At 33.8% G+C, this 27982-nt stretch overlaps 1 protein-coding gene across 1 annotated transcript in view; it reads right to left on the reverse strand.

The window, feature by feature from the left end:
• EXOC5 (exocyst complex component 5) overlaps positions 1 to 27982 on the reverse strand; it is a 55039-nt gene that overhangs the window by 22906 nt on the left and 4151 nt on the right. Inside the window, exons 2-6 of the mRNA XM_074235889.1 lie at positions 14333 to 14427; positions 13366 to 13513; positions 8823 to 9017; positions 941 to 1005; positions 415 to 443 (exon numbers count right to left, since the gene is read on the reverse strand). Coding sequence (XP_074091990.1) covers positions 415 to 443; positions 941 to 1005; positions 8823 to 9017; positions 13366 to 13513; positions 14333 to 14427 — 532 coding nt within the window. The remainder of the gene's footprint in view (positions 1 to 414; positions 444 to 940; positions 1006 to 8822; positions 9018 to 13365; positions 13514 to 14332; positions 14428 to 27982) is intronic.

Raw genomic sequence — 27982 nt, forward strand, 5'->3', positions numbered from 1 at the left:
CTACAGAGATGCTGATTATTTGGACTGTCTCACAGTCATCACCAATCTAAGGGCAAGCATGTGATTTCATTATTCTTTTATGGTTCTTCAATTAAATAGGAACCCATGTTATAATGCATTATTAATAACTGGTAACCTAAAATCCAGAACTGGCTCTCAATTAAAGTCAAATATTAAGATAGAAGTCAATTAGCCTCAGAAATATAGTTTTCAAATGCTTTGACTTGCTATGAGGAGCAGCATGATACAGGAAAAAGATACTGGCCTTTAGAGACTAAGGTTTAGATTTTTAAGAAGTTCTCATTTTTCTCATCTGTAAAGTCAAAGAGCTGATTAGGTGATCTGTAAGTTCCTTCCAGGTCTAAAAATTCTATTAACTTCTAAGGAGAGAAAAACATGATAACTTTCACTTACTTGCTATTTTTGATTTTACTTCAGAAAATCTGTAAAACAAAACAAAAATGATAAAAATATATCACTAAATGTTAATATTGGAAAAAATATATACGTGTAGGGCACTTTGTAAAAAATCACTTTGTAACACTGGAATTACAGTCAATTCTCACTTATCTATGGCACTGAGGTAATGAGGGATAACAAGCCCAAACAACTCATAATTTACCTCATTTTGTTAAAATTTACTGACTTAAGTTCTCTCTTTGTGTATGTATGGATACTTTTTGATATCAAAAGAAATAAAATAAGAAAGGAAAGAATGAGAACCAAAAGGTCTAGAAAATTCCAAAGTATAAGAAATAATTAAGTTTTGATCAATTTTATCTTTCAAATATTCCAGAGAATTTTTTTAAAAAAATTTAAAGTTACATAAGTTAAGAAATCTTAAATACTGTAACTTAAATCAGTTTTTTAAAAATCATATAGAAAATATATAGTTTACAATAAAAGTTCTTATATTCATACTAGAGTCTGACAAACTTACCTATCAAAGGGTAACTCCTGGGCAATTAAGTGCAACTTCTGAATAATGTCAGCTGCCTCCTTTATCTAGGAAAAAAAAAAGCAACAATAATTCATGTATTTCAAGAAAAATTGCATATTTACATTACACAATTCCATTCTATAAAAATGCATTTATAACTGACAGATTGCTTTCTATGGCGGGGGGGTAGGAAAGTAGATGGGGGGGAATTGTAAAACTCAAATAATATCTTTAATAAAAATAAAACAATAAAAAATACCTTTATAATTATTTTCAAAACTCAATATAAAAAAGTATTCAAATATTTATGGATCAATCCAAAAACTATGGAGATCTGGAACTATATATATATATATATATGTATGTATGTATATGCAACAGGTCCTCACCATTCCAAGCTTGAATTTTGGCTGATTAATTGACCAAAAATTTGGTTTTACTTAAATTTCCAAGGCAAATGTAAACCTAAGACATCTGAATTATACTGTCTCAACCCTGGCAGGCCTAAATTCAGCCCTCACAGATTATGAAGAGAACAGAAGAAGGACTCTGCCTAAATCTTATAAACTGATCACTATATTATATGTAAAAGAAGATGATGATGAAAACATAGATGGGAGACACAGGAACGGGAATGAAGAACAATGACAGTATAAAGTACTTTATATAACTGGGGTAAGATTTATATGATGTGGCCCAATTGCAATATTAGGTTTATCTCACATCATATTAGTAAAGACTATCATATTAAGTAAAAAAACCACTAAAAAGGAAAGCAGGTATCCTCTATCAGATTTCTATAAAATTGCAGAGAAATAGAGATAATTCTACAGGAATACCTGAGTTTGTTATCTTTCACACTATATCAATAAAGATTTTATCGAAGAAATAGCGTGTATGAAAGGGCAAGAGAATGTGATCAAAAAGAAAAATCAACCTACCTAGAGGCTAATGTAAAAGAAGAATTACATCTTATAAGAGAAGCTTACTATAAAAATCTAACTTTACGTGCTCAATAACTATTGGTGACAGACTGTTCCTATGGTTTCCATAAGCAGAAAATCTGTAATTAAGACAGAAACAAAGTCAAGAATAACTTTTGATTTTTGTCCTCCCTCATAGGATTCTCTTCATTCTAGGAAAGCTAAGAAGAGATTTGCCCAAATCTGAAACATTTTTAATGATTTGTACCATTAGAGTCAGAATCATCTCTCTTCAGTATTTTTGCCCAAACCACCCAGACACCCACCCCCCCCCCCCACACACACGCAATAAATTTTGACTTTAAAATGAGAATAAATCAATGTCCTGGCAAATGTTAAGCAAATGAGAATGAAGACTAAAAGATATGATAAATCTATCTCAAAGAACACAAGTTTAACCTTTAGAATTACAGCGAAAGAAAAATAAACAGTGTGTGTGTGTGTGTGTGTGTGTGTGTGTGTGTGTGTGTGTGTGTGTGTGTGTGTGTGTGTGTGTGTGTGTATGAATTCAAACTACTGACCTCTGGTTTCTTTTGAAGCCCTGATTATATATGTGACATCAACACAGGCATTATTTTGTTAATATTTTAAAATTAATAAAAAATTATCTTAAAAAATACCAAAAAGAAATAAAAACCAGAGCTCAATGTTTCTGTCCTATGCATTAAGGAAGCACTAAAAAATCTAATTGTGTTTTCTGTATGAAACAGACATTAAAAATATCAATCAAAAACAAAAACTCTTCATGGTAACAAATTTTAACAGAGAAGTTTTAATATTGTGACACCTATATTTCAATATAATTAGCTTTCCATGGTAATCCTGTGTATTTTATTTCATGCATTTAAAATTATAATTTTGAGAAGGGTTCACAGACTTTAATAGACTACCAAAGGGTCCATGACACAAAAAGTTTAAGAACCTCTTGTCCTATGGATTGTTTTGCTTTAACACCATTAAATCAAAAAGTTTAACCAAAAGATGGACTTATCCACCTGCCCTGGGATTTAGATTAGGTTGTAGAAGTAATTCCTAGAATGGAAAAAATAGTCATGTTTTTAACTCATAATAATTGTTTTATAAAACCAACAAAAACTAGGATGAACCAAGATTGTGAAGACAAGAATAAAAGTGTTCTATCTGTAGGCGTCTTGATAGAATGACAAAAGTTGCTATCAATAATAATCAGGAGATAAAGGAGTAATGGGGGAAAAAGCATTTTCAATCTCTGTTGTGGAAATGATTTCAATTGTGTGTTTTAACAGACTACCTGCAACCGTAATTTACTTTAAAGAAATAAGATCATACTTGCTCAAAGTCAGAACTGAAGGTTCAATTTCAGTTTATGAACCTCATCTGGAAAAATAGGCTTAATGAAAATGTTTCTGGTGATACATGGTAGGTATATCCAGTTTCAATCTAAACTGATGAAATGAGATAGAACTATGTCCTGTAATTTATTAAATGTATGTATCTGATATGGAAAACACCGCCCCCCCCACTTCAACATAAAATTGCTGACAAAGTATGGAACACTTAGTTTTAAAACAAGATTTAGATAAGGATTCCAAAATTATAAACTATAAATAGACATACTTTTGCCCTTGATACCAAAATATGAAAGAATTAGGTGGTATTCATTTTATTGTTGTTCAGTTATTTCAATTGTGTCTGCCTTTTTGAGAAAGCATTTAGGATTTTCTTGGCAAAGAAACTGGAGTGATTTACTCTTTCCTTCTCTAGTTCATTTTATAAATGAAGGAACTGAGGCAAACTGGATTAAGTGACTATGCCCAGAGTCACATAGCTATTTAGTGCTTGAAGTTAGACTGAGCTCAGGTCTTCCTGCTTCCAGATCTGGTGCTCTAGCCACTATATCATCTAGTGCATTTTAGCATATCAAAAAAAAAAAGTGAAGAGTATGACTTTAAAAGAGATGATGGAAATTGTGTAGTCCTACTAAGGTCTCTGTTGCTTTTCTTTTAAATGTTTCTTTTTTACTTAAATTTTTATTTTATTTAAAAATAATTATTTCTAACATTTATAGAGAACTGCCTTTTTATGAATATATATATATATGTCTATATATATATATATAGACATATATATATATATATATATATATATATATATATATATATATATGGTCTAGTAAGCATCTAAAATTGCCAAATGCAGGGCTTGATGCTAGTTCTAGCATTTTATCACAGACAATAAAGTATTTGTCTAAGTCATTACTCTTCAGCAGCAACATGCTATGCTTATACTGCTCATGGAAATATAACTTAGCCCCAACATGATGGTTAGTCATTCTTTAACACACTATTAAGAATTATTATTATCTGCTGTTTTCATTAAGACAAGTTACAGTGATGGATTACTATACTGGCAATGACGGACTTCACTCCTCAAAACAATACTGGCTATTTTGTCTTGCTGCTAAAAGCTAAATTTATTACACAGGATTTACTGATATAATTTATTTAAAGCAGAATGTGATTGACTAATGTGTATAACTAATCACAAATTAGATTATTTCTGTGTTGACATTACTGTTATCAACCTAATGGTTTAATTTAAGGGATAATTATTCTAAATTGTAAATGTTAGCAAACTTACTGTTTGCTAAATCTTACAAGGTAATAAACTGTGCTTACTTTTACCCAAGTTCTTAGTTAAATGCTGCTATAAAGTCTAAAGTATTGGAATTTATATAGTCATAGGATCATAGATTTAGAGCTGCTATGTAGCAAGTTATAACCTCTCTAGGCCTCCATTATCAGTTCTGCAAAATGAGAAAGGCAAGGGGAGGGAAATATTCAGTCTAGATGGCCTCTGAGATTCCTTCTGATTCAAGGCTAAGATCTAGGCTAACTGCTTCATTTCAAAACTCCAAAATCATAGAGGTAATAGGTAGCAGGTCTGGAATCTAACCCAGGTTTTCTGAATCCAAGTCTAATACTCTTTCTATTGCAATATACACCAGAGAAGTTATTTCATCTCAAAAGTCTATTTACAAGGCTAAAAGAATCTACACAGATGTGACATATAAAGTAGGAAGTATAATAAGTTACACTATACTTTGATCACATCTTACCTTCTAAATGAAAAATAAATTCCTAACAATCAACTCACTGAAAAATATAATATATAATATTTCCCCCACCAATGATGGACTTGTATATATTTTTAACAAAGATAAGTGATCAGAAAATGTTTAATTCAGATTAGGGGTTCAAACATACTTTAAAGTTTCAGACTTTAAAAAGACAAAAACTGCTGAGGAGCAAGATAAGAAAACAGTGAGATACATTAACAGTTTCTTGATTGTCCCTTTTTGTTTTCCCTACACAGACCACACTCGTGTCAGCATCTTTAGCTATATAGATGATTTTTTGTTTTTCTTACTCTTTTTCAAACAGATTTGGCTAGTACACAGTCTAGGAAATAACATAGCTGGAACTAGTATTTGACAACCTAATATGTGAACTTTTGAATATAATTGATTATGATAAAATCTGAGCTGGGAGAGATCAACAATAAGCCACTGGCAAGTTACAGTGATGAGGGGGAGAGAGACAAAAAGAAGTAGTATAAATGATAAAAGGGAAATAGAAGAGCAGATGAAGAAAACTAGGGATGGGATCAAAGATAGGTAAGCTGGAGAGAAAAAAGGCAAATGGTTAATTTTCTATAGCCTTCTATTCTTTTGAGGCACAAAGTAAGTGACTCAATCAAATCAACAAGAATTTCTTAAGATCTTACGATAAGCCAAGAACTATGCTAATTGCTTGGAATAAAAAAAAAGGAAAACAGGCCTGCTCTAAAAGACCTTAACCTTCTAATGGGGTAAACAACATATAAATAAATGAATATTTATACAGGATAAAGTATGTGGCTTATTGGGTTTAGGCAACCATTTTAGAAAGAATAATGGAAAATTTGGTGCTTGAGCTAAGTCTTAGAGTAAGTCAAGAATTCGACAAATTGGAGATTAGGAGAGAGAGTATTTCAGGACAGTTAGTACAAAAAGGCAAAAAGAATGGAGATGGAGTATAACATACAAGGAACTGCAAGTGGGTCATTATGGTTATCATAGAAGAGAGTAATATACTAAAAGACTGGAAATAAAAGACCAAGAAGACAGAAAGGGGACAGTTTTTTTTTCTTTTAGGTTTTTGCAAGGCAGTGGGATTAAGTGGCTTGCCCAAGGCCACACAGCTAGGTAATAAGTGTCTGAGGCCAGATTTGAACTCAGGTACTCCTGACTCCAGGGCTGGTGCTCTATCCACTGCGCCACCTAGCCACCCCAGGGGACAGTTTTTTAAGGAGTTTTAAATTCTGAGCAGAGTTTATTATTTGATTCTAAAGAGGGAGGCACTGAAGATTATAGATTGTGTGTGTGTGTGTGGGGAGAAGCAAGGTGTGGGGGGAGATAGGAGGTAGGAGAGTTTCATGAAAAGACCTACCCTTTAGGACAAAACTCACTTTGGCAGCCCTGTAGAAGATACACTGGAATAGGGAGAGATTTGAGGCATTCCATATAGAAAGGCAACTGTAATGGTCCAGAAGAGGTCAAGGGGGCCTCTTTATTAGTGAACTAAAGTGGGAGCTATGCAAATGGGAAGAAGATATGTAAAAGAATTAATGTAGAAAAATAAATGACAAGATTTGGCAAATGACTGGATATGTTACGTGAGTGAGAATGAGGAAGAAGATACCAAAGTTGCTAAGTGGGGTGACTAGAAAGATGGTAGTGTCACTGACAAAAACAGACAAGCTGCAAAGTAGGGTGAGTATAGGATAATGAGTTCTGCTTTTGGGCAGGTATTTAGATACCTATGGGACATCAAGTTTGAAATGTCCAAGAGGCTGTCAGTGCGCAGGACTGAAGCTCAATGAGAGACTGGATCCAGATGTTATGGGGTCTGTGAATCATCTGTATACTACATAAGATAACTGAACTCACAGGGAGCTACTGATACCATCAAGTGAGAGCCTAGACAGAAAAGAAAAGCAGGTCTAGGATAGAGCCTTGGACATGATACCTACACTTAATGATTGTGAATAAAGACTCAGTTAAGAAGACTGAGAGGAGCAATCAGGGGAGAACCAAGAGAGAGCAGGAAAAAGGAAACCCCTGATAGGAAAGACTCAACAGTGTCAAATGCTACAGAGATCAAGATGAATGATAATAGAGAAAAGTCTATTAGATTTGACAATTCAGAGGTCACCGGTAATTTTGGAAAGAAGTTTCAGCTGAAAGATATGATTGAAAATCAAAGTGTTGAAAGTTTAGAAAAGAGTGAAAAGGGGGCAGCTAGGTGGCGCAGTGGATAAAGCACCGGCCCTGGAGTCAGGAGTACCTGGGTTCAAATCCGGTCTCAGACACTTAATAATTACCTAGCTGTGCGGCCTTGGGCAAGCCACTTAACCCCATTTGCCTTGCAAAAACCTTAAAAAAAGAAAAAGTGAAAAGGAGAGGAAACTAAAGTGCTGAGTATATGAGACAAACATCTAGAGTGTTCAATTAGAATAAAAAATGCTCACTTGTCTTATAAAAGTTCTCCAATGATTAAACAATATTTACAACTTTACAAATTTTAGTGGATAACAAAAAAATTAAAGGAAAAATTATGGGACACAATTAAAATTAAGCCGAAGTCTTATAACTGTAATCCAAAATTGATCACTGGTAAAGAGCCATATGACCTGTCTCAGTTTGATATGTCTTCTTTCTTTAGGTTCTTCACATTAAGGAAGATAGCTACATCACCATTATAATGGAATATAAATATAAATACAAAGAGACACAAATTATCCTTTTATTTTATCTTACAGAATTAGTTTTATAAAGCTGAAACCTCACACAAAGATCTCTTACATATTCATTAAAATACTGAACTTTCCTTCTGGTCTAATTTCACCATCTTATTTTACAGATAACATGATATCACTTGCACATATTACAAAGTCAATATGTTTACAAAGATGTACACTCCCATATATTTGGCAATACATTAATTTTCTGATCTTAATAAAGTATGAGTTTTATGATTTTATATTGTTTACACACATATGGAACAAGAAAACAGTGTTGCTGATATTGAATTTCATTGCCATTTAAATAAAAATCACTCTAATATTTAGGGTGACAAAAATCACCCCAACACTTATGGGATATATTAGAAACAACTCATTAGGATTATATTCAAAACATATTCTTGGGAAATACTTTTGTATGAACATACTATCCACAAATGTCTTTAAGTTCTCATGCATTTTGATTCTTTTCCTGAGGGGAAAAAAGTGAGCTAAATTTACCTTCTTTTCAAGACTGTAGAGCAGCCAATACCATGTACCCTTAGACCAGGATTAAGTGACTAGTGCTATGAAAAGGATTAATATGAAATAGTTAATTCATATTTTTCATTTTTCCAGGGTCTATACTCTTAATTCTTTATAGGATAGCTTTAGTAAGAAAACTAAGTGTCTTAGACCAGATTTCTGACTTATATTAGTTTAATACATAGAAAAAAACTTTCAAATTATAAGTTATTTAGCTCATAGCCCTTCCCTTCATCCCTCCAAGAGGCCATATTCCAAATATGGATGCACTGTGAAAGAAGTTTATGGAAAAGAATTGTATTCTAAAACTGATTGTATCAATATTTCTAAAATAATTTCACAAATGAAAATCAATACAACAACATTAAGACTTATTGATCATAAATGCTTTATCAGTAATCTAAAGTCAAATGTTAATTTACACCTCAGAACAAAACCTTTCATAAATTAATCGCTCTTTGGTTTGAAGTCTCATAATTTAAAATCACAATAGCTTGTAATTAGGGTTGTGCTGTTTAATGAATTGCTTTTAGCCTTCTGACAGCTCTTACCTTTTCAGAGTTTTTAAAAACATCAGACTTCAACTCTCCATCTAGAAACTCATTAAAGTATTTCATCAGTTTCTGAGCCTCCACAGCCCGTTGCCGTGGTGTGTTTACCCCCTCCAGTTGGTCACCAAGGTGACAGACCTTAGTTGCTACATAGCTGATATGCTCATCCAATTCTTGGAAATGTTGGAAGGCAACCTATAAAGAAATGGGCGAAAAAGTTATTATTAAACAAATACATAAAGTAAATCTTCAATCTATTCTCCTAATTTAGAGATTAAAAAAATTTAAACAAGATTTCAAGTATTGAATATTAAAAATAATCCAGAGTCAAGAGCCAAGATGATGGTGTCAAAAAGAAACATAGCAGGGTTCCCCAAACAGATCTAGAAAATATATCAGACAAAATTTTGACTAGAAAATCCAGAACAAAAATCAGTGAGTTTTTTTCCCCCCAGCACAGATCAGCATAGGGAGACAGAGAAGCTTGTGGACACTGGGGACAGAAATTTAGCCAGGAATGATCACAAGGGAAAGGCAGGCAATAAGAATAAGAGTTCCCAAACTGAGCAGAGAAGGCCTGATTTTGTCAGGGGTTAAAACAGATGCCAAATGACAACTCTGGTTATTTACCACCTAGTTCAAGGTCAAAAATCCAGAGCTACTGGGGGGGGGGGGCGGGGGGGGGCGGGGGCTGTGCATAGGCTGTCCAGGGTACAATGAATTGTGGTCCTCAAGCTGTGTACCAAGAATGGAGTAAGTTCAGAACCAAGCAACAGCTGCACCCGTTGGATCTCAAGAGCAGAGAAGGGTTCTCAGTTAAAGTCCCTGCTCTAAAGTAATTAGTGCAAATACCAGGTAAGAAATCTCAAACTCAATCCAACAGAATATAATGACTGAGTCCAGCAGCAAACTACTAGAACATCAACTGGGGCCAACTCACAGTTCAGAGGCAAATCCAAATCAGCAACATGCAAAGCTCAGACCAAGGAAGTATAAATCCAACTTTGTCTTGAAAGCATAAATCAAACTTCGAGAGTACTAAAAGTTTGCAGGTCCTGAACTGTCCCTGAGATTCTAGAATGATTCAACACTCAATATCCCCACAAAAGCAGCAGTAGGAAGAAAATAAAGGATCAAAAATATCTACAAGCAAGAAAATAAAATACAGCTTAGATACATATTTAACTAGAATTTCTGAAAGAGATGGAACAAGAATTTTAAAATGTTTTTACAAATTAAATGAGTTTTAGAGGAAAAAACTGGAAAAGAAATGAAGAAAATGGAAAAGAAACAGAAGACAGAATTGAAAGGGGAATTAACAACTTGGCATAAGAAGTGAATGCACAAGCAATAGAGTAAAGAAAAATTTGAACAGTCAAATAGAATCTAATTATTTTATGAAGCAATGAAAAAGTATTAAAACAACAAAGACTGAAAAATAGGAAAAATATATAAGGTATCTCTTAGTAAAAATAACTGACCTCAAAAACAGATTAAGGAGAGATAATTTAAGAATCAGTGGACTACCTAAAAGCCAAGACAAAAAAAAAAGCCTATCATTTATCAAGACATCATAAATAAAAACTGCCCAGAGCTCTTAGAACCAGAGGGCAAAATAGATAGGGAAAGAATTCACCAGTCATATATGGGAACTTCAAAATTTTATAGGAATATTATAGCCAAAATTCAGATTTTTCATATAAAAGTAGAAAATACTGCAAGAAGAAAGAAAGAAAAAATTAAAATACCAAAGTGAATACAATGAGGATCATATATGATTTCACAGGATCATCATAAAAAAGCAGAGGGAATTTAGAAGATGATAATACAAAAAGGCAACCAAGACCAATCTACCCAGCAAAACTAAGTAAAATACTACAAAAGTAAAAAAAAAAAGCATAGAAATAGGAGATTTCCAAGCATTCCTGATGAAAAGGTCAGAGCTACACAGATACTCTGAAGTGCAAACACAGGTGTAAAGAGAACATGAAAAGGTAAACATGAGTGAGTAATCTTAAAGAGATGACAAAGGGATAACTTGCTTACATTCTAATATATAGAGGAAATACATGTGTCCCTTAAAGACCCTAATATCATTTGGGGTGACAGGAAAATTTAATTAGATAGAAGGCCTGGGAGTAGATCTGCTATGTTTTGAGGATGTGTAACAAAACATAAAAAGAGTAAGGAGAGGATCTGAAAGTAGGGAAGGAAAGAAAAGGAAGAATGAGGAAAGTTAGGTTCACAAGAAGTCTATACAAATAAAAAGAGGTGAAGGTTGTACTTGATATTTCTCACTCATTTGAACTAGTCAATGGACAGGAAATGCACATGTACAGATGGGTAGAAAAAGGAAACACCCATTTTAACTTAAGAGTTAGACCCAAACTGTAGAGTCTCTCTCTCATCTGAAAGTCAGGTGTTCTCCAGATTATTGCACAGGTAGTTAAAATAATTACTTTTAAAAATAGTTGAACAAAAGTTTTAAAATACAAATACATCTTTGGTACAACTCTAGTCAGATAGGACAACAAAGATGATATATATTTATTATTATTTCTGCATAACTAACTTCTATATATTCTGAAAAATTTTCATTCTATGTAGCAGAGATAAAGACCATTTGGTAGACAGCAACAATTAAAACTACTGTTTTTAAACTTATATAAAAGAATAATAGCAAGATAATAATTTGTCCCAGGACCATTTCTATTTGAACTATACTGAAAAAAGATAAGAGGATATGGTAACAATGACAACAATAATAATAAAAATAACAGTAGGCTGGTGACTTGTTCCAGGACCATTTTCAATTGAAACCCATCAAAAAGGATAGAAAAGATAATAGTTCCATCAAAAAAAAGATGAGGGCATGATAACAGCTAATACTGACACTGAGCTTTAAGTTTTGAAAAATATTTTATATATTGTTTCATTTAATCCCAACAACTTCATAAATTAAGTCACAGGTGGTATTATTTTCATTTCACAGACAAGTATGGTAGAAGCAATATCCCTAGCCCATTACATAAACTAGATTAGTTTTTCTCTAAAGATTATTGGAGCCATTTCCTTAAGAGTCTAAGGCTCAGATTGCTTATGTAGCTTCCTAATAGTCTGGTATAGAAAAGTCAGACAAAAAAAAACAATAGCTACTCCCCCCCCCCCCCCTGCCCCCTCCATTTGAGTTAATTTGTGCAAGCAACACGGAAAGGCAGCTACAGTCAACTGAATCAATGCTGTATCTTTACTGAATATTCTTTCCCTGCTATGATTAAATAAATCTTTTGTTAACTATCAAAGCTTTTACTTTATTTCAAACTCAAACATATGTTACCAGACTGACCTGAATCAAGCCTGGGTAATTACACGGAGGGCTCAGAAAGGTTAAGAGACTCAACTTATAGTCACAAAACTGTGAAGCACCAAAAGCACTGGTCTCCCATGACTCTAAGACTGTTTCTACTCTACCAGTGTTTCTAGTGAAGCAATACAGTAATAAAGAAAACTCTGTAGACAGCTCCAGACTGGCAATGAAAAGGCAAATAGCATCACAAGATCTAGTTCTGGAGAAAGCAAAGGAGCCTAGGATACAGAACAGTTTATGCTTTTATTAAATGCAAATGGGACAACTTGAGGGATTTGGGGCATTATTTTAAATAGACTAAACATTTTTTCCCCATAATATGAGCAAAGGTATTGTGAAAGAGCATAGTACCTTGCACAAAGGCACTTAGTAAGTGTTCGTTATATTTAAATTTTGAATACATAAAGATAGAAAATCTGAAGCAATGAACTTAACACATTTAAAAATATAAGAAGAATTAATTATGTCTTTGTATTAATACATATGAATAGGTTGTTCAAAATTTAAGACCCAACTGGCACACCAAAGCTAAAAGACATTCCTCATTCTAAAATCTCAAAGTCAATCCAGTTCTAGACAAGTTATGAAACTGTCTGTGAAGCATTAAAGGGTCTTCTCTGACCTAAAGATAATGCAGGGGCTTGATTATATTGATTATATTCTAAATTATGCTGATCAGACTCAGGTGAATAACCCTTCCAAATGTATTCCATAGACTTTAGACACAAAGTTCCTAGTTTTGCAAGGATGAAAAGGACCTTAAATGTTAATGGATGCACACATTTCCTCTAAGTTTATTTCCCAGACTGAATTTACTTTAAGTGAGGTTAACCAGGATATCTTCCAAAGCAACAAAAGGTCAACTGCAAGGCCAAATTAAAGTCTTCAATCTATTTAAGAATGAAGGGTCAGCTCAATAGAGCAGTCTTCCTAAAAACCCAAGGCAGTTCTAGGACTAACTAGTTTCCTAAGTCAGAAAAATATAATCTGATTTGGAACCAGTCCTCATTATTATATCCAACAAAAATGATTGATTCCAAGCTGACAATTTTAGGTTACTATTTTTTTTTATTTCACAAGCAATTCTTTTTTAAAAGTGGACATCAGAAAAAATAATTTAAAAATGTAGTATATATCTGCTTATTTATCCTTTGGATAACTTATCTTAATTTTTACCTGATTGCTTTTCTGCAGTTCTTGTACTTTCTTAGCAAATTCCTTGGCTTCTTTCTGACACTGCTGCTCTAGTTTTTCTACCCTTCTCTGAATCCTTTCATCCATTATCTGAAGTTCTTGAATATGGTTTACAAATTCTTCTAACAACCTGTTAAAATAAAATTATTACAAAGTATAAAAAGTAATGCCCAAACAGAATCAACTAACAAATCAAATCACATATATATTTCAAAACTAAATAAAAAACTATATGGGATAGTTATTTCTTTAGTCTTTTTAAGGACCCCTTTTTTGCTTAATAATAGTGTTTAAATCTTACTAACATTTCATACTTTCTTTCTGGACTTGTTCAGGATTTAAAACTTAAAATATATGTTTTTTCAGAAATACAGCTCTCGGCTGCTCAAGTGAAAATTTTTTAATCCATGGATAAATCATGTGAAAATTTAAATGTGCCCAACTCCCTAATACTCATTAGATATATACACAAGAATTACAAAATAATTTTAATACAAGTCTAAGGAAAATCATTTGGAAGACAAAACATGTTGCAAATTATATAATACATTCCAAAGTCCAACATATATTAATTCCTGTTTACTTGTACAAATTGCAATGCTAAGATTTGTTCACATCATTGAAATTGATTGTACTTAAAATAGATGTTTAATATATTTCTGTTTTAGAGGTGATATTTATAACTTAAATTATTATGTTTTCCTTAAATGATCATGCCACTAAACCAGATAAGTCTTCAAAATAAATTAAGTCATTATACATATTCCAAAATATTCATCATTTAAAAGAAAACATCTCACTTCTGAAACTCAAAGATTTTGTTTATAACTGCTGGTAAAATCAAATCAGATAAAAATTTGAGACTAATTACAATTACTTCCTTTATTTCAAAAACAAAAAATGTAGCCATAACCAAAAGTTAGGATTGATGTAGAAATTTTCACTTCACCTTTTGGGATCAAAAGCTTCTGCTCCTCCTCGAGAGCCTCCTCCAGGAGTTCTCCAGACCAGACGTTCAATGTACTCATCTGCCACAAAAGGTTCCTAATTTGTAAAATAAATATTCTTTGACACAGTTTCAAGAGAGTAATATATTACTAACAGACTCTTAAGAGTTGGATTCTAAGAGTTTAAAAGGTAAAGAAATACACTATAATTAAATTATCAAATTTTTAAAACAATCTTGTAAGAACTTGCTATTATAATACAGTGTATATATACCTATTAATATTTATTTTAATCAAATGCAAAACTTTTAGAAGGAAAACTTGGGGACTACTCTATCAGCCTAAGGTAACAATGCTCAACCTCAGTTTCTATACATTATTCAGAATGGCCGTGTGTGTGTGCGCGCACGCGTGTGCACACTTATACATTATTCTTGGTCCTACCCAACTGGAGGTTCTTCTTCATCACAAATAAAAACATTATAGAAAAATCTGTGTGGATGTATTTCATTTTCCTGTCTGTCCTGTTTTCATTCTAAAATACTATTGGGATAATTAGGATAGTAGGTTCCTAATGAACCCATTTGTTAATTTTCTTGGCAAAGATACAAAAGACATTAACTGCAATCTTAGAAATATTGTGTTCCTTTTGGACAAAACATTTTGAGTAAGACACTGTGATCTAGAGGGCAATGATGATAAGACTTGAAAGCATGCCACAGAAGGTATAAAATCTCAGGCTGGGAAGGAGTCTCAAAGACAATTTCCTTTTGCACATCTGTAAAAGGAGAAGGTGGGATTAGATTGCCTCTAAGATTCTTTACTGACCTAAGTCTTCTGATCAGTGCTCACTACAAGTGTTAACAGCAACCAATATATTCAGATGCTAAAGAGGAACATCTTGACTATATTTAACTGCTAAGTTGTTTCATAAATGTAAAATCATTAAAAATAAGGTTTAGAAACTTCTGTTCAGTTTCAATATGTTTATATCAAATTTATATCAAAGGTTCTAAACCATTCTTAAGTTAAAATAATTTAAAATCAATTTCTCAGTGATAAATACTGATATGTCCTTATCAAGGTCTCCAAATATAGTATAACATTCCTGGGGTGAAAAATGAAAACTCCTGTGGTCTGAAACCTAAGAATGATTAAATAAATCCTTTATAAAATGAAAATTTGAACCACTGACAAACATTGTCTTTTTTTTTAGGCTAATGGATAGCTAATTAGCTAATTAAAACTCAGAAGAATAACTGCATCTCAATTCTTTAAGAGTTTTAAAATATTCAGAAAGAAATCTCAATAAAGACTCTAATATAAAAACTTTTTCTTTTGGAAAGGCAATGGGATTAAGTGACTTGCATAAGGTCACACATTTAGGTAATTATTAAGTGTTTGAGGCCACATTTGAACTCAGTTCTCCTGATTCCAGGGTTGGTGCTCTGCACCATCTAGCTGCCCCTAAAAACTTTTTTTTTAATTTGAGACTCAGTAACAATTAATTTTATGACATAAGGATAACAGAAACTGCTTTTTCTTTTTTTCCCATTTTAAAGATGTTATTTTTATGTTTTACAATTTCCCCCAATCTTGCTTCCCTCCCCCACCCCCCACAGAAGGCAATTTGCCAGCATTACATTGTTTCCATGGTATACATTGATCCAAATTGAATGTGATGAGAGAGAAATCATATCTTTAAGAAAAATAAAGTATAAAAGATAGCAAGATTACATAATAAGATATCAGGGTTTCCCCCCCGCCCTAAATTAAAGGTAATAGTCCTTGGTCCACAATTCTTTCTCTAGATACAAATGGTATTCTCCATTGCAGGCAGCCCCAAATTGTCCAACTGTTGCACCGATGGAATGAGCAAGTCCATCAAGGTTGAACATCACCCCCATGTTGCTGTTAGGATTTACAATGTTTTTCTGGTTCTGCTCATCTTGCTCAGCATCAGTTCATGCAAATCCCTCCAGGCTTCCCTGAATTCCAGTCCCTCCTGGTTTCTAATAGAACAATAGTGTTCCATCACATACATATACACAGTTTGCTAAGCCATTCCCCAATTGAAGGACATTTACCTGATTTCCAATTCTTTGCCACGACAAACAGGGTTGTTATGATTATTTTTGTACAAGTGATGAGAAACTGCTTTTTTCTTAATTTGAGATTTTAAGAAATCCCTATCAGCCATATCACAAAATGACAGCGTTGCTTTTAGAATGCTTCCTGATGCAAACTACTCTCATACCCCAGGACTGTATTATTTTTTAAAATGTCTGTCTGTCTGTCTGTCTCTCTTTCATTCATTCATTCATTTTCTAGTTATAGGCAAAGATATTTTCCAGCATTCATCTTTTTACAAACTTTTGAGTTCCACATTTTTCTACCACCACCTTGATAAAGGTTGTACATGTATATGTATATGTTTTTAACATATCTCCATATTCGTCATGTTGTGAAAGAAGAATTAAAATTAAGGGGGAAAACCCTCCCAAAGGAAAGAAAAAAACAGGTTTTTTTTTTATTTTTTGACAAGGCAAATGGGGTTAAGTGGCTTGCCCAAGGCCACACAGCTAAGTAATTATTAAGTGTCTGAGGCCGGATTTGAATTCAGGTACTCCTGACTCCAGGGCTGGTGCTCTATCCACTGTGTCACCTAGCCACCTATTTGCACCACCTAGCTGCCCCTATAAAGTTTTTAAAGACCAGACTGCAGTAAGGGGGGGGGGGGGGGAAGAAACCCTTTTGGAAGCAATAGGAAGGAAATTAGGCAGGCCAATTTTCCAGACAAGATGAAGGAATATAAAAGAATAGGACCCAGGACCAAGACTTGTTACCAAATATTAATGCCAGTTTGAGAAATTTCCACTTATTTTCCTAAAATCTGTCTCAGTTCCTAGGAGTGAGCACAGGTAGCTTGGGACTCCATTCCCCATGCAAGACAAAAGGAGTAAGAAGGGAAGAACATAATCTCATTTCAGTGAGATTGTAATTGTTGTTCGAAATTGAAATTCTTTGTGACATTTTCCATAAACACTTTAACTTTAGTTAGCATACATTAACTTCTCTTGTTAATTTGAATAACAGCAGTACCAAAGCTCATAGTAAGCTAAAGACGATGAAAAGGACTATTTCAGGTATTGGGCAAGAGGAAGTATTAAGATAGACCACTGGTCCTGGAGTCAGGAGAACCTGAATTCAAATATAGCTTCAGATATTTGATAGTAACTCTGTGACATTGGGTGAGTTATTTTACCCTATTACCACAATGAAAAACAACACAATAACAAAAAAAGAACATTATGGGTTAATTTGGCTTTTGAAGACTGATCTGGTGACCTAACTACTATTTATTAATTTATAGAGTTAATTTTATAGAGTCAAAATTTATTAATTTATAGAGTCAATTAAGACAGAGGGAATCAGAGGGGAAAAGCTATGAGCATACAATTAACAAAGTAGATACCGAGAGGGGCAAATGCAACATAGGAAGGTCAGTAGAAAGAATTGGAAATTTACCAGATTACATCTAATAAAACCTATGGCTCCAGAGATCTATACAAAAAGTGCAAAAGACATAGGTAATAAAATGAACTTGATTATCACATAAGGACTATAATTCAAGCCTCTAATCATTGAAACTGGGTAAAAAGTGATTCCTAGTTGAACTATGGGAATGGATGGTTGTTCCTTATTCAAAAGGAACAAATGTAATAAAAGGGGCAGCATCATTACATATCAGGAATGGATGCGCTTATGGAAGAGAATTGGGAACAGTGTTTGAGAATGTCTGTGTGAAGATCAGGGCAGAGGAAAAAGGAAGTGATATTGTGGGAGAACCTTATACCTCAGTCAGGAGAAGAAGCCTTTTGTCCAATTACCCTCCCCTCAACTGTCTCATTAGAAATACAATTCTCCTCTAAAGCCCTCCCACCTTCTTATTCTAGCATAATCATTTTTCATTTCTTTTCCATGTCCTAATTGTTTTATAGTAGTCATGTCTACTCCCTCTATCAAAGTATACTCCTTTCAAATATCCTGATAGAAATTCAGTTCTCAAGTCATAAGCATTCTTACATCATAATCAATTTAAATGCAATTAAATTAAGTTAAAATCAATTTAAACTCTTTTCAAGAACAATCCCTCCAACTGTCCCAATAGAAATACAACCTTCAAAAGCTAAGAATTTGATCTGTTTATACTCACACCCCCTTTTCAAGTACCCCCCCTTCCACTGACCCAATAGAAATACAATTTTCAAGAGTTAACAGTTTGATTACATCAGTCAATTTATACCCACATCCTTGGTCTAAATGTGTTCTTTTTAATGGTCCTAAGAGAAATACAGTTCCCCAAAGTTAATTGCATTCTCCATTTACCTTTTTACATGTCTCTTGGGCCTTGTATTTGAAGATCAAATATTCTGTTCAGTTCTGGTCTTTTTATCAGTTAAGTTTGAACTTTAAATCATTGAAAATCCATCTTTTCCCCTGAAAGAATATGCTGAATTTTGCAAGTTAGTTGATTCTTGGTTGTAATCCAAAGTCCTTTAACTTCTGGAATATCATACTCTAGACCCTGTGAACCTTTAATGTTGAAGCTGATAAATCCTGCATAATCCTGACCATATCTCCTGGTATTTTAAATGCTTTTTTTTTAGCTGCTTTTAGTGCTTTTTTCCTTTAGCTGAGAATTTTGAAATTTAGTTACAATATTCCTTGAAATCTTACTTTGGGATTTCTTTATGAGGGTGATGGGTGGATTCTTTCAAGGATCATTTTATCTTTTTTGTTCTAGGAAATTAGGGCAGTTTTCCATGATAATTTACTACATGTAAATTTCTAAACTCTTTTTCTGATAGTGGCTTTCAGGTGGACTAATAATTAGTAAATTATCTCTCCTGGATCTATTTTCCAGGTTGGTCATTATTCCAAAGAGGCACTTTACATTTTCTTCTACTTTTTCAGCCTCTTGGTTTTGTCTGATGGAATCTTGGCAACCCCAAGTCATTTGTTTTCATTTGTCCAATTCTAGTTTTTAAGGTTTTATTTTCTTCAGTAACTTTTTCATTTACTTTTCCAATTGATTAATTTTATTTTCCAGTTGGTCAATTTTACTTTTAAAATTATTGTTTTCTGGGGCAGCTAGGTGCTGCAGTGGATAGGGCACCAACCCTGGATTTCAGGAGGAGTTCAAATCTGGCCTCAGACATTTAATAATTAGCCAGCTGTGATGATCTTGGGCAAATCACTTAACCCCACTGCCGAGTAAAAACTAAGAAAAAAAGAAAGAAAATTATTGTTTTCCTCAGTTAATTTTGCATAATTCTCCTGTATGATTTTCATTTCTTCTCTCCATTTTTCTTCCTCTCTTCTTTTGGTTTGTAAATCCTTTTTGAGGTATTCCAAGAGGTCTTTTTGGAATTGAGACCATTTCATCAACCCCTGGCTCCACATGCAGATATTTTGCCATTGCTTTCTTCTTCTGAGATGGCATTTTTATTCACTCCAATTAGTTAGCAGTTGTCAATGGTCAGTACTTTTGAGAGGTTTTTTTGGTCATTCTGTCAAATGAATTCTGTTCCTGTGGTTTAAAGTGTATAGATAGTCTCAAGCTTTTTTTGCAGAGGACTCGGGTTCTGGTCACTAGCTTTCTCTGGCATTTCAGATGTTCCCAGTTTGCTCCCTCTGCACTAGGGTAGCCCAATGCTTTACTAGCTTCTCTGGACTAGAAATCTTGCTGAGTTGGACTTGGGACCCTCACTGATGGCCAAGGTGTGTCAGGACCTTAGCTGTGCTGTGGCCTCTTGCTGGCTTCCTATCTTGCCTGTCTACACTGGGCTATACTCCTATTTTAACCATGAAACAGATCTTTTCCTGAAGTTCCTCCAAGATATCTCACTGAAAAGTTGTTTTACTAATTTTTTTTGGTGGGTTCTATCACTTTAGAATCTATTTAGAGGCTTTAATCAAAGTTGTTTCAGAAAATGCTTTAGGAGGTTCCTAGCTTCATATGATCATATTGGCTTTACCTGGGAAGTTGAGGCAGTATTGCTATTAAGAATATTTAAATACATTATCTGGATATAATTTGATTTAAGAATTTAGGGAATGATAGCAGCTTTTGAAAACATTATTTAATATCATTTACCTACTTCATAAAGCATAAGAACAGTAAAACACCTTAAAATATAAACAATTTCCAGTGAATGAAAAGAAAGATTATGCTCACATAGAAAAAAAGTTAGGATGTAAAGCAAATAAAGCTTCAAAATGCATGCTGCTTTAACAGAATTCATTATCTTTCAGCTAATCATATAAGTTTCCCTAAATTTAAAATGATATAATTAAGGACAAACTTTTATTAAAAGCTTATTATGTGAATACTCAGGAACGTACCATTTTTGAAATCACAGGCAATGCTTAACTTATTGGGAGATCACTTTCCAAAAAGTTCACATTGTTCTAGAGTAACTGATTCATAGAATATTATGGAAAGGACTTCAGTGGTCTTCAAGTCCAATCTATCAATACCTGAACAGAATTTCTTTCTTCAACATTCTCAAGATATCTAGCCAAAATTTGCCTTCTGAACCTTTCATCTGCCATTCCTAGTTCTAGTTTCTGGATACAAGTAAAAAAGTTTAATGAGTTCTCAAGTCTCAAGTCTGAAATAGCCTTTCAAATAACTGAAGCCAGCAATTATCTCTTCTAGCCTTCTCTCAAACCTGCAAAGCCTTTTTTTTGACCAAACTACCCATTCCCAATTCCTCAACAGATACTCCATATTTATGGTGCAATCTCATTTAAGTCAACTCTGGATTGCACTCCAGTTAATCAATCTCTTCCCAGGCATACAGAACACAATATTCTAGTTGTGAATCTCCCTTGTTTTGTATATCATATGTTTATTATTGAAGCCTAAGATTTCCTAAGCTTTCCTCAGCTGCCAATGTGGCATCTTTACTCATATTCAGGCTAAAGCCCATTAATACCCCCCCACACCTTTTCCATACAAACTACTGTCTAGCTCTCATCCTAGAAATTGAATGTTTTTTAAATCCAAATAGAATTTCATATATTTTTCCTTTTAGACATTTCAACTTATTTAACAACTTATCATTCTAACATGTCCAATATGTTAGCTATCTCTTCCCATTTATGTCATTTAAGAAACTGATAGGCTTGACATCTATGCCTCCATTCAAGTCTAATAGAAATGTGGAAGACAGCAACACATTTTTCCACCCTGGGCAAAGAAGTTAATTAGAAATTTTTTTCAAATGTCATCCTGAAATCCTGGTACTAAAGATTTACTATAAATCAGGATATATTTAGTATATCCTGATGTACCAGTATAATACCATGTTAAAAAAATTAATTTGATATTAACTGAGCCCTAGTGATCATCCCTTTAATAATATTCTATATTTTGCCAATAAAACAAGTTCATTAACCTATAATTTGAAGAATACACTCTCCTCCTTTTAAAAAACTGGGACATTACTATGCATCTCACCTATTCATCATGACTTTTTGTTTTCTCTGCCAAGGCAACATGACCTGAGGGGGCAATCTTTAAAATGTGGTTGAGAGAAGCTATTTTTATAATGATTTTAAGACATTTTAATTTCTTATATGAGAAGTACAGATATAACCCACTTAAAAGTTTTGAGAGAAAAGATCTCAATAATTAAGAGAGTAAAGGAGCCCTAAGTCCAAAAAGTTTGAGAAATACTAGCATGATGGAGGGAGAGAGCTGTCCTCAATTTGGGCTCATGTCCCATCTTTAACTCAGATTGGCAATGGTACTCTGGCAAGTCATTTAGCACCTTTTCAGGGCTTTGGATAATTTTCTCAGACTATCAATTTAGACTAAAACTAGTTTGCAGAAAGTAATGTCTACCTATTTAAATAGAGAAAATTTCATCATCTGGAAGTTTCTTATCCTAATGAAATCACAGGTCAAATAAAAAAATAAACAATGATAATAATAATGATAATAATAATAATAATAATAATAATAATAATAATAATAATAATAATACTCATCTTTAGATGGAGGATAGAAAAAAAATGGCTAACAGCAACATAAAATCCTTCTCTTCATCATCTGTTATCATCATCCAAAGGACACCAATATCTCATCTCTGCCATCCTCTAGTCCACTAGATAAGGGAAAAAGCCCTTTCTGTTGTTCTTAGCAGGGTCAACTGTGTTTCAATGGCACAATGACTTTTATTCTTTTAGGTTCATAGCACTCTTTTGTATTCATACCATTCTCACTATCTCTTCCTGAACCAGGTGGCCAAACATTTTTGAATTTCTCATAATCATAGTTTCTTGTGGTATATATTTCATTATCATATACCTCATTTGTTCACCCATTCTCCAATCAACTGGCACTCAATTTCCTTCTGGCATTTTTGGTACCACAGAAGTTATCTCACAATTACTCAAAAATTCTCATTATCTGCCAAGCGTTTTATTTGTTTATGACAGATCTAAACACATCACTTACCTTTTAATATTGAAAAAATACAACCTCTCCCATGTTGGTGTGAATTGCTGTGCCTGCAGCTGCCCTAATCAAGATATCTTCCGAAGTAGTATCCTATTCCTCCTGTTTAAGCAGTTACTAATAAATAAAGATTATTACAGGGTTGGGCAAAACCCAGGGTTGAGGTAAGCTAGGATAAAAATCAACCTCTATAACAAATACAGGTTAAAACACCAAGTTTTAACTTTCTTGAATCAAACAAATCCTCTTTTCATTTTTAAATTTTAATTTATTTTTGATTTGTTTTCATACCATTTTCAGTTCCAAGCCTCCCTCAACATAAATAATAATTTCATTCTTGACACTATCCCATTCTTTTGTATAATGTTGCCCATGGGTTCTTACCTACTCTTTTTCTGAAATGTTTAAAACTTATGTCCTCAAATTTGAGATATGCAAACTATGCCTAGCTTTCACCTACTTATTTCTCAGTTACTCTAAATCCTAAAAGCCAAATCCTTTCAATATTCCCATAATTTTTATTTCACAATCATTTTTTTAATTACTTGCAATAACTTCAGGATAGCAGTACCCCATGTCATTTTTCTGTACCTTTTGATAAACAGCCTCGCATATAATGGGTGCTTAATAAAAATGTAATAAATTGAAATGAAATTTAAGAATATATCAGTTGATCTTGCTTTTTAGCAGAAAGTTTCACTTTTATTAAGTGTTTACTTTTCGCTAAGTTTAAATGCTTGAAGTTCCCTATGATTACTATCTGCCAGGAGTAGAAACAATTTACTGAACTCATTATATATATATATATATCTTCTTCCTACTGGGTCATGTATAAGCTCCTCCCATAACAACACTTCCTCTTTCTCTGCACTGATCTTCACACAAACATTCTCTATTATTATTGTTTTCCAATTTCCCCACATGAGTGCACCGTTGTTTATATGTAATGATATTGCCCCTTTTATTACATTTGTTTCTTCAGAATAAGGAATAACCAACATTTCCATAATCATTTTTCACTCAATTTCAATGATTAGGGGCTTGAATTATATAGTCCTTAAGTGATAATCAAGTTCATCTTATTACCTATATTTTATGCATTTATGTATAGATCTCTGGGGCTTTTTTAAAATTACATATATATACAGATATATAGATACACACACCCACACCCACATCCTTTTTTGGATGGAGTCTTTGGTAAATTACTAGTTCTTTCTATTGACCTTCCTTTCTTGCATTTGCTACTCTCATGCTATCTGCTTTGTTACTTGTATGCCCATAGCTTTTTCCCTTCTGATTACTTCTGTCGTTTTCAATTGACTCTATAAATAGTAGATCAGTCCACAACAGTCAAATTAACCCATGTTTCTTTCTTTTGGTTGTTATTTTCTAATGGGGTCACAGAGCTAGTAAGTATCAAATGTCTGAGGCTGGATTTGAACTCAGGTTCTCCTGACTCCAGGACCAGTGGTCTATCCATTGTGCCACCCAGCTGCCCCCCATAATGTTTCTTAATATTTCCTCTTGCCCAATAACTGAAATAGCCCTTGTCATTGTCCTTAGCACACATCATTGTTCTCAGCTAACAATATGCTTTAGTGCTGCTGTTAGCTAGAGAAGTTAATGTGTGGTTTAAAGTGTTTATGGAATAATGTCATAAAAAGTTTCAACTTGGAACACCAATTACAATTCCACTCAAATGAGATTATGTTTTTCCCTTCTTCTTCCTTTTGCCTGGCACAGGGATTAGAGCCCCAAGCTACTGGTGATCACTCTTATGGACTGAAGCAGATTATTTAGGAAACTTAAGAGAGGAAATGTCTCAAACTGGCATAAATATCTGGTAACAATTCTTGAATCCAAGTAGCTTCCTGTTCATTTGTATTTTTTTTCTTTTTGCAAGACAATGGGGTTAAGTGACTTGCCCAAGGTCACACAGGTAATTATTAAATGTCTGAGGCTGGATTGAACTGAGTTCCTCCTGACTCCAGGGCCAGTGCACCACCTAGCTGCCCCTTCATTCATGTTCTTTCATCTAGTCTGGAAAATTGGCCTACCTAGTTCCTTCCTATTGCTTCCAAATGGGGTTTCTCTTTCCCTGGGTTACTAGAATCCAGCAAACACACAGAGGGTTTTTTTTTTTTTTGAAGATTTCTTGTTAGTAACAATGGAGAAATAAGAATAAAAAGTGTCCAAGAGGTAATGCAGGAAAACATTCCAGATACAAGAAGTAGTCAATGAAAGAGTAGGGACAGTTGATGAAGTGTAATATGTGAAAAACAGCAAGGCCTATGTGGCTAGTCTGGCAGGGAAAAGGGAGTGTAAGAAGACTGGAAAGGTAGGAAACAAGCACGTGTGAAGAGTTTTAAAGTACCAGAAAGAGTTCACATTTGATTTGAGAGGTAATAGGGAGCAACTGTAACTTCAGAGAGGAGGAGGGGGTAAGGGTAGGAGGAAGAGAACAGAAAGAATGACATGAATAAATAATAAAAGTATTTAAGTGAAGTGACAAGGTCAGACCTGCATTTAAGAAAAACACTTTGGGGTAGCTCTTTTTGAGGTGGCAAAGAATTGGAAACTGAAGAGATGCCCATCAACTGGAGGAATGGATGAACAAGTCTGTGGTATATGATTGTGATGGAATACATGGACTCATGATGAAAGATGCTATCTATATCCAGAGAACTGAAGGAATCAGAATGCAGATCACAGAATGCTATTTTTCACCTTATTTTTTGTGACCTTTTTTTGGTTTGTTTTGTTTACAAGTCTCCTTTCACAACATGACTTAGCTTAGAAATATTTCTGCCTGAAATATTCTGCCTATTATATGCAAACATAATATATTGTGGAGGGAATAAGAGAGAATAGGGAATTCAAATTTCTTTTTAAATTAATATTAAAAATTTACTTTATAGATGTGGAAAAAACTGGTTCACTAATACATTGTTGGCCTTACAGTGAGCTGATTCAACCATTTTGAAGAATAATCTGGACTTAAGGTTGAAGAGTTATACCCTTTGACCCAGCAATACCACTACTAGATTTTTTCCCAACATAATCGGGGAAAAGAAAAAGAACTAATATTTCTAAAATATTTATAACAGCTCTCTTTGTTGGGGGGGGAAAAATCTAGAAGTTGAGGGGATTCCCATCAAGTGAGGAATGGCTAAACAAGTTGTGATTTCGAAAACCCATACAAAAACTTAAAGGAAATAATGAAGAGTGAAATGAGCAGAAGCAAGAGAACATTATCCAGTAATAGTAAGATTTAGTTCAAGAACAACTGTGAATAAATACTCCCAAACATACATATCTGTGTCTAATGATGGCCTTCTCTAGTATGGGGTAGGGAAGAAGGGATAAAAAAAAAAGTGTATAACAGAACAAAAGGCAACTCAGGAAAAAAAAGCAAAGAAAAGCAGGGTAGCTTTAAAAATAATGTGTAGTATTTTATTACAGAATTTTTCAAAAACAATGCTCCTGGTTTCATATTGAATCCTCTTTCTATTTCAACTTTTTAAAATTGACTTTACATGTAATTGGGGGAAAGAATTAAGTGAAGGATAGATTACAATCAAAAGATATTTGTGGCAGGATGCCCAAAGAGAAGGCTACTTACTGGTCATTGCAAGAGTCTAGGTGAGAAGTGCTAAAAACCCCTTGATCAGGGTGGTGTCTATGTGAGCATAAAGATAATCTCCAGTCAAAAGGCAAGAATCAACTTTCCGCAATTTAACTTTCAGTTACTTACACATATATGGACCTCAGAAATCTATGCTCATTTACACCAGAGGCAGATCCTAAACAAACAAACTTCATTCTGATTCCTGGTATCCTAAAAACTTTCTTTTGAAGATCTGCCTCTATCAGGATTTACAATCTCTCTCTCTCTCTTCAGGGTGTCTTGGCTCTAAGACATCACTAACCTAAACCCTTCAGTTGCTGGCCCAAGACAAGCACCCTAACACTGAGAGGAAGCACTAAATCTAACAAATGGACAGGGGAGGTGAATGAAGGGAACAGATTAAATCTGAGCAACTTGTAACTACAAAGTCATGAGACCAGAGTCTATAGTCGAATGGAAAACTGGCTCTGGAAAAACTTACAAAAAAAGGAATTCTAAACTATTTTAAGCAAAAGTGACTCAATTGAAGGATAATAGTCACATGAATGGCAGCTTCAGGGGATAGATAGCATGGCACAAGTATATAGGAAAAATAATAAAAACTAATTCCTAAACATTGAAAATCTTTACATACTATATTTCATTTGTTTTAGTTCTCAAAATGGTGTTGTGAAATAGTACTAGAGTATCATCCCCATTTCACAGAAGAAGCAATTGAAGATCAGGAAGAGTAACTGGCTTGCCCATAGTCACAAAGCTATAAAGTGACAGAAGGAGGATCTGAAAGCCAATTTCCTGATTGAAGTTCAGCACTACAAATAATGCCAGCTCCATTACTTTAAAGGCAAAACAAAGATTCAATCCTTAAGGAAATGATGAAATTTAATAGCGACAATGACAGAGAATTTGCAGTCAATTATTATAAGGTTCTTTATCAGACATGATTTTTCAGCATCACAATATGGTAAAACCTGAACATCATCAAATACCACCTGAGTCATATCTTTGTAATTTTTAAAAAGTATGGAGGCAATACCATTTGGTATCTTGCACATGCTACTTTAATGTTAATGAATGTATGTGCTTTGTATAAACCTAGCTATGTACACATTGTTTCTTCTAGTAACAGTATTTACCCCACTTAAGGTAGGGTTAATTTCATTTTCATCTTTGTCAATGCAGCACCCAGAACTGAGCCAAGGACATATGAGGCACTTGATAAGTGCTTGTTGACTATTTTAGCCTGGACAAATGAATGAGGGATCAAAGGCTAAAAAAACAGATTGTTATATCATATCAAGTAGAAATATAGAATATTAGATTTGAATTCTAGCCCAACCACTTCATTTTACAGATATGGAAACTGCGATATGAACCTTTTATTTCTTCAAGACTTCAAATGCTCCCTTCTTTCTTCTTTAGCAAATAATCTGCTTTCCTATCTATATTCAGTTCCCTCTTCTCTCCTATTTCACATTTCAAAACCCCTCT

The sequence above is a fragment of the Macrotis lagotis genome, chromosome 4, assembly GCF_037893015.1.
Source record: "Macrotis lagotis isolate mMagLag1 chromosome 4, bilby.v1.9.chrom.fasta, whole genome shotgun sequence".
Lineage (NCBI taxonomy): Eukaryota > Metazoa > Chordata > Mammalia > Peramelemorphia > Peramelidae > Macrotis > Macrotis lagotis.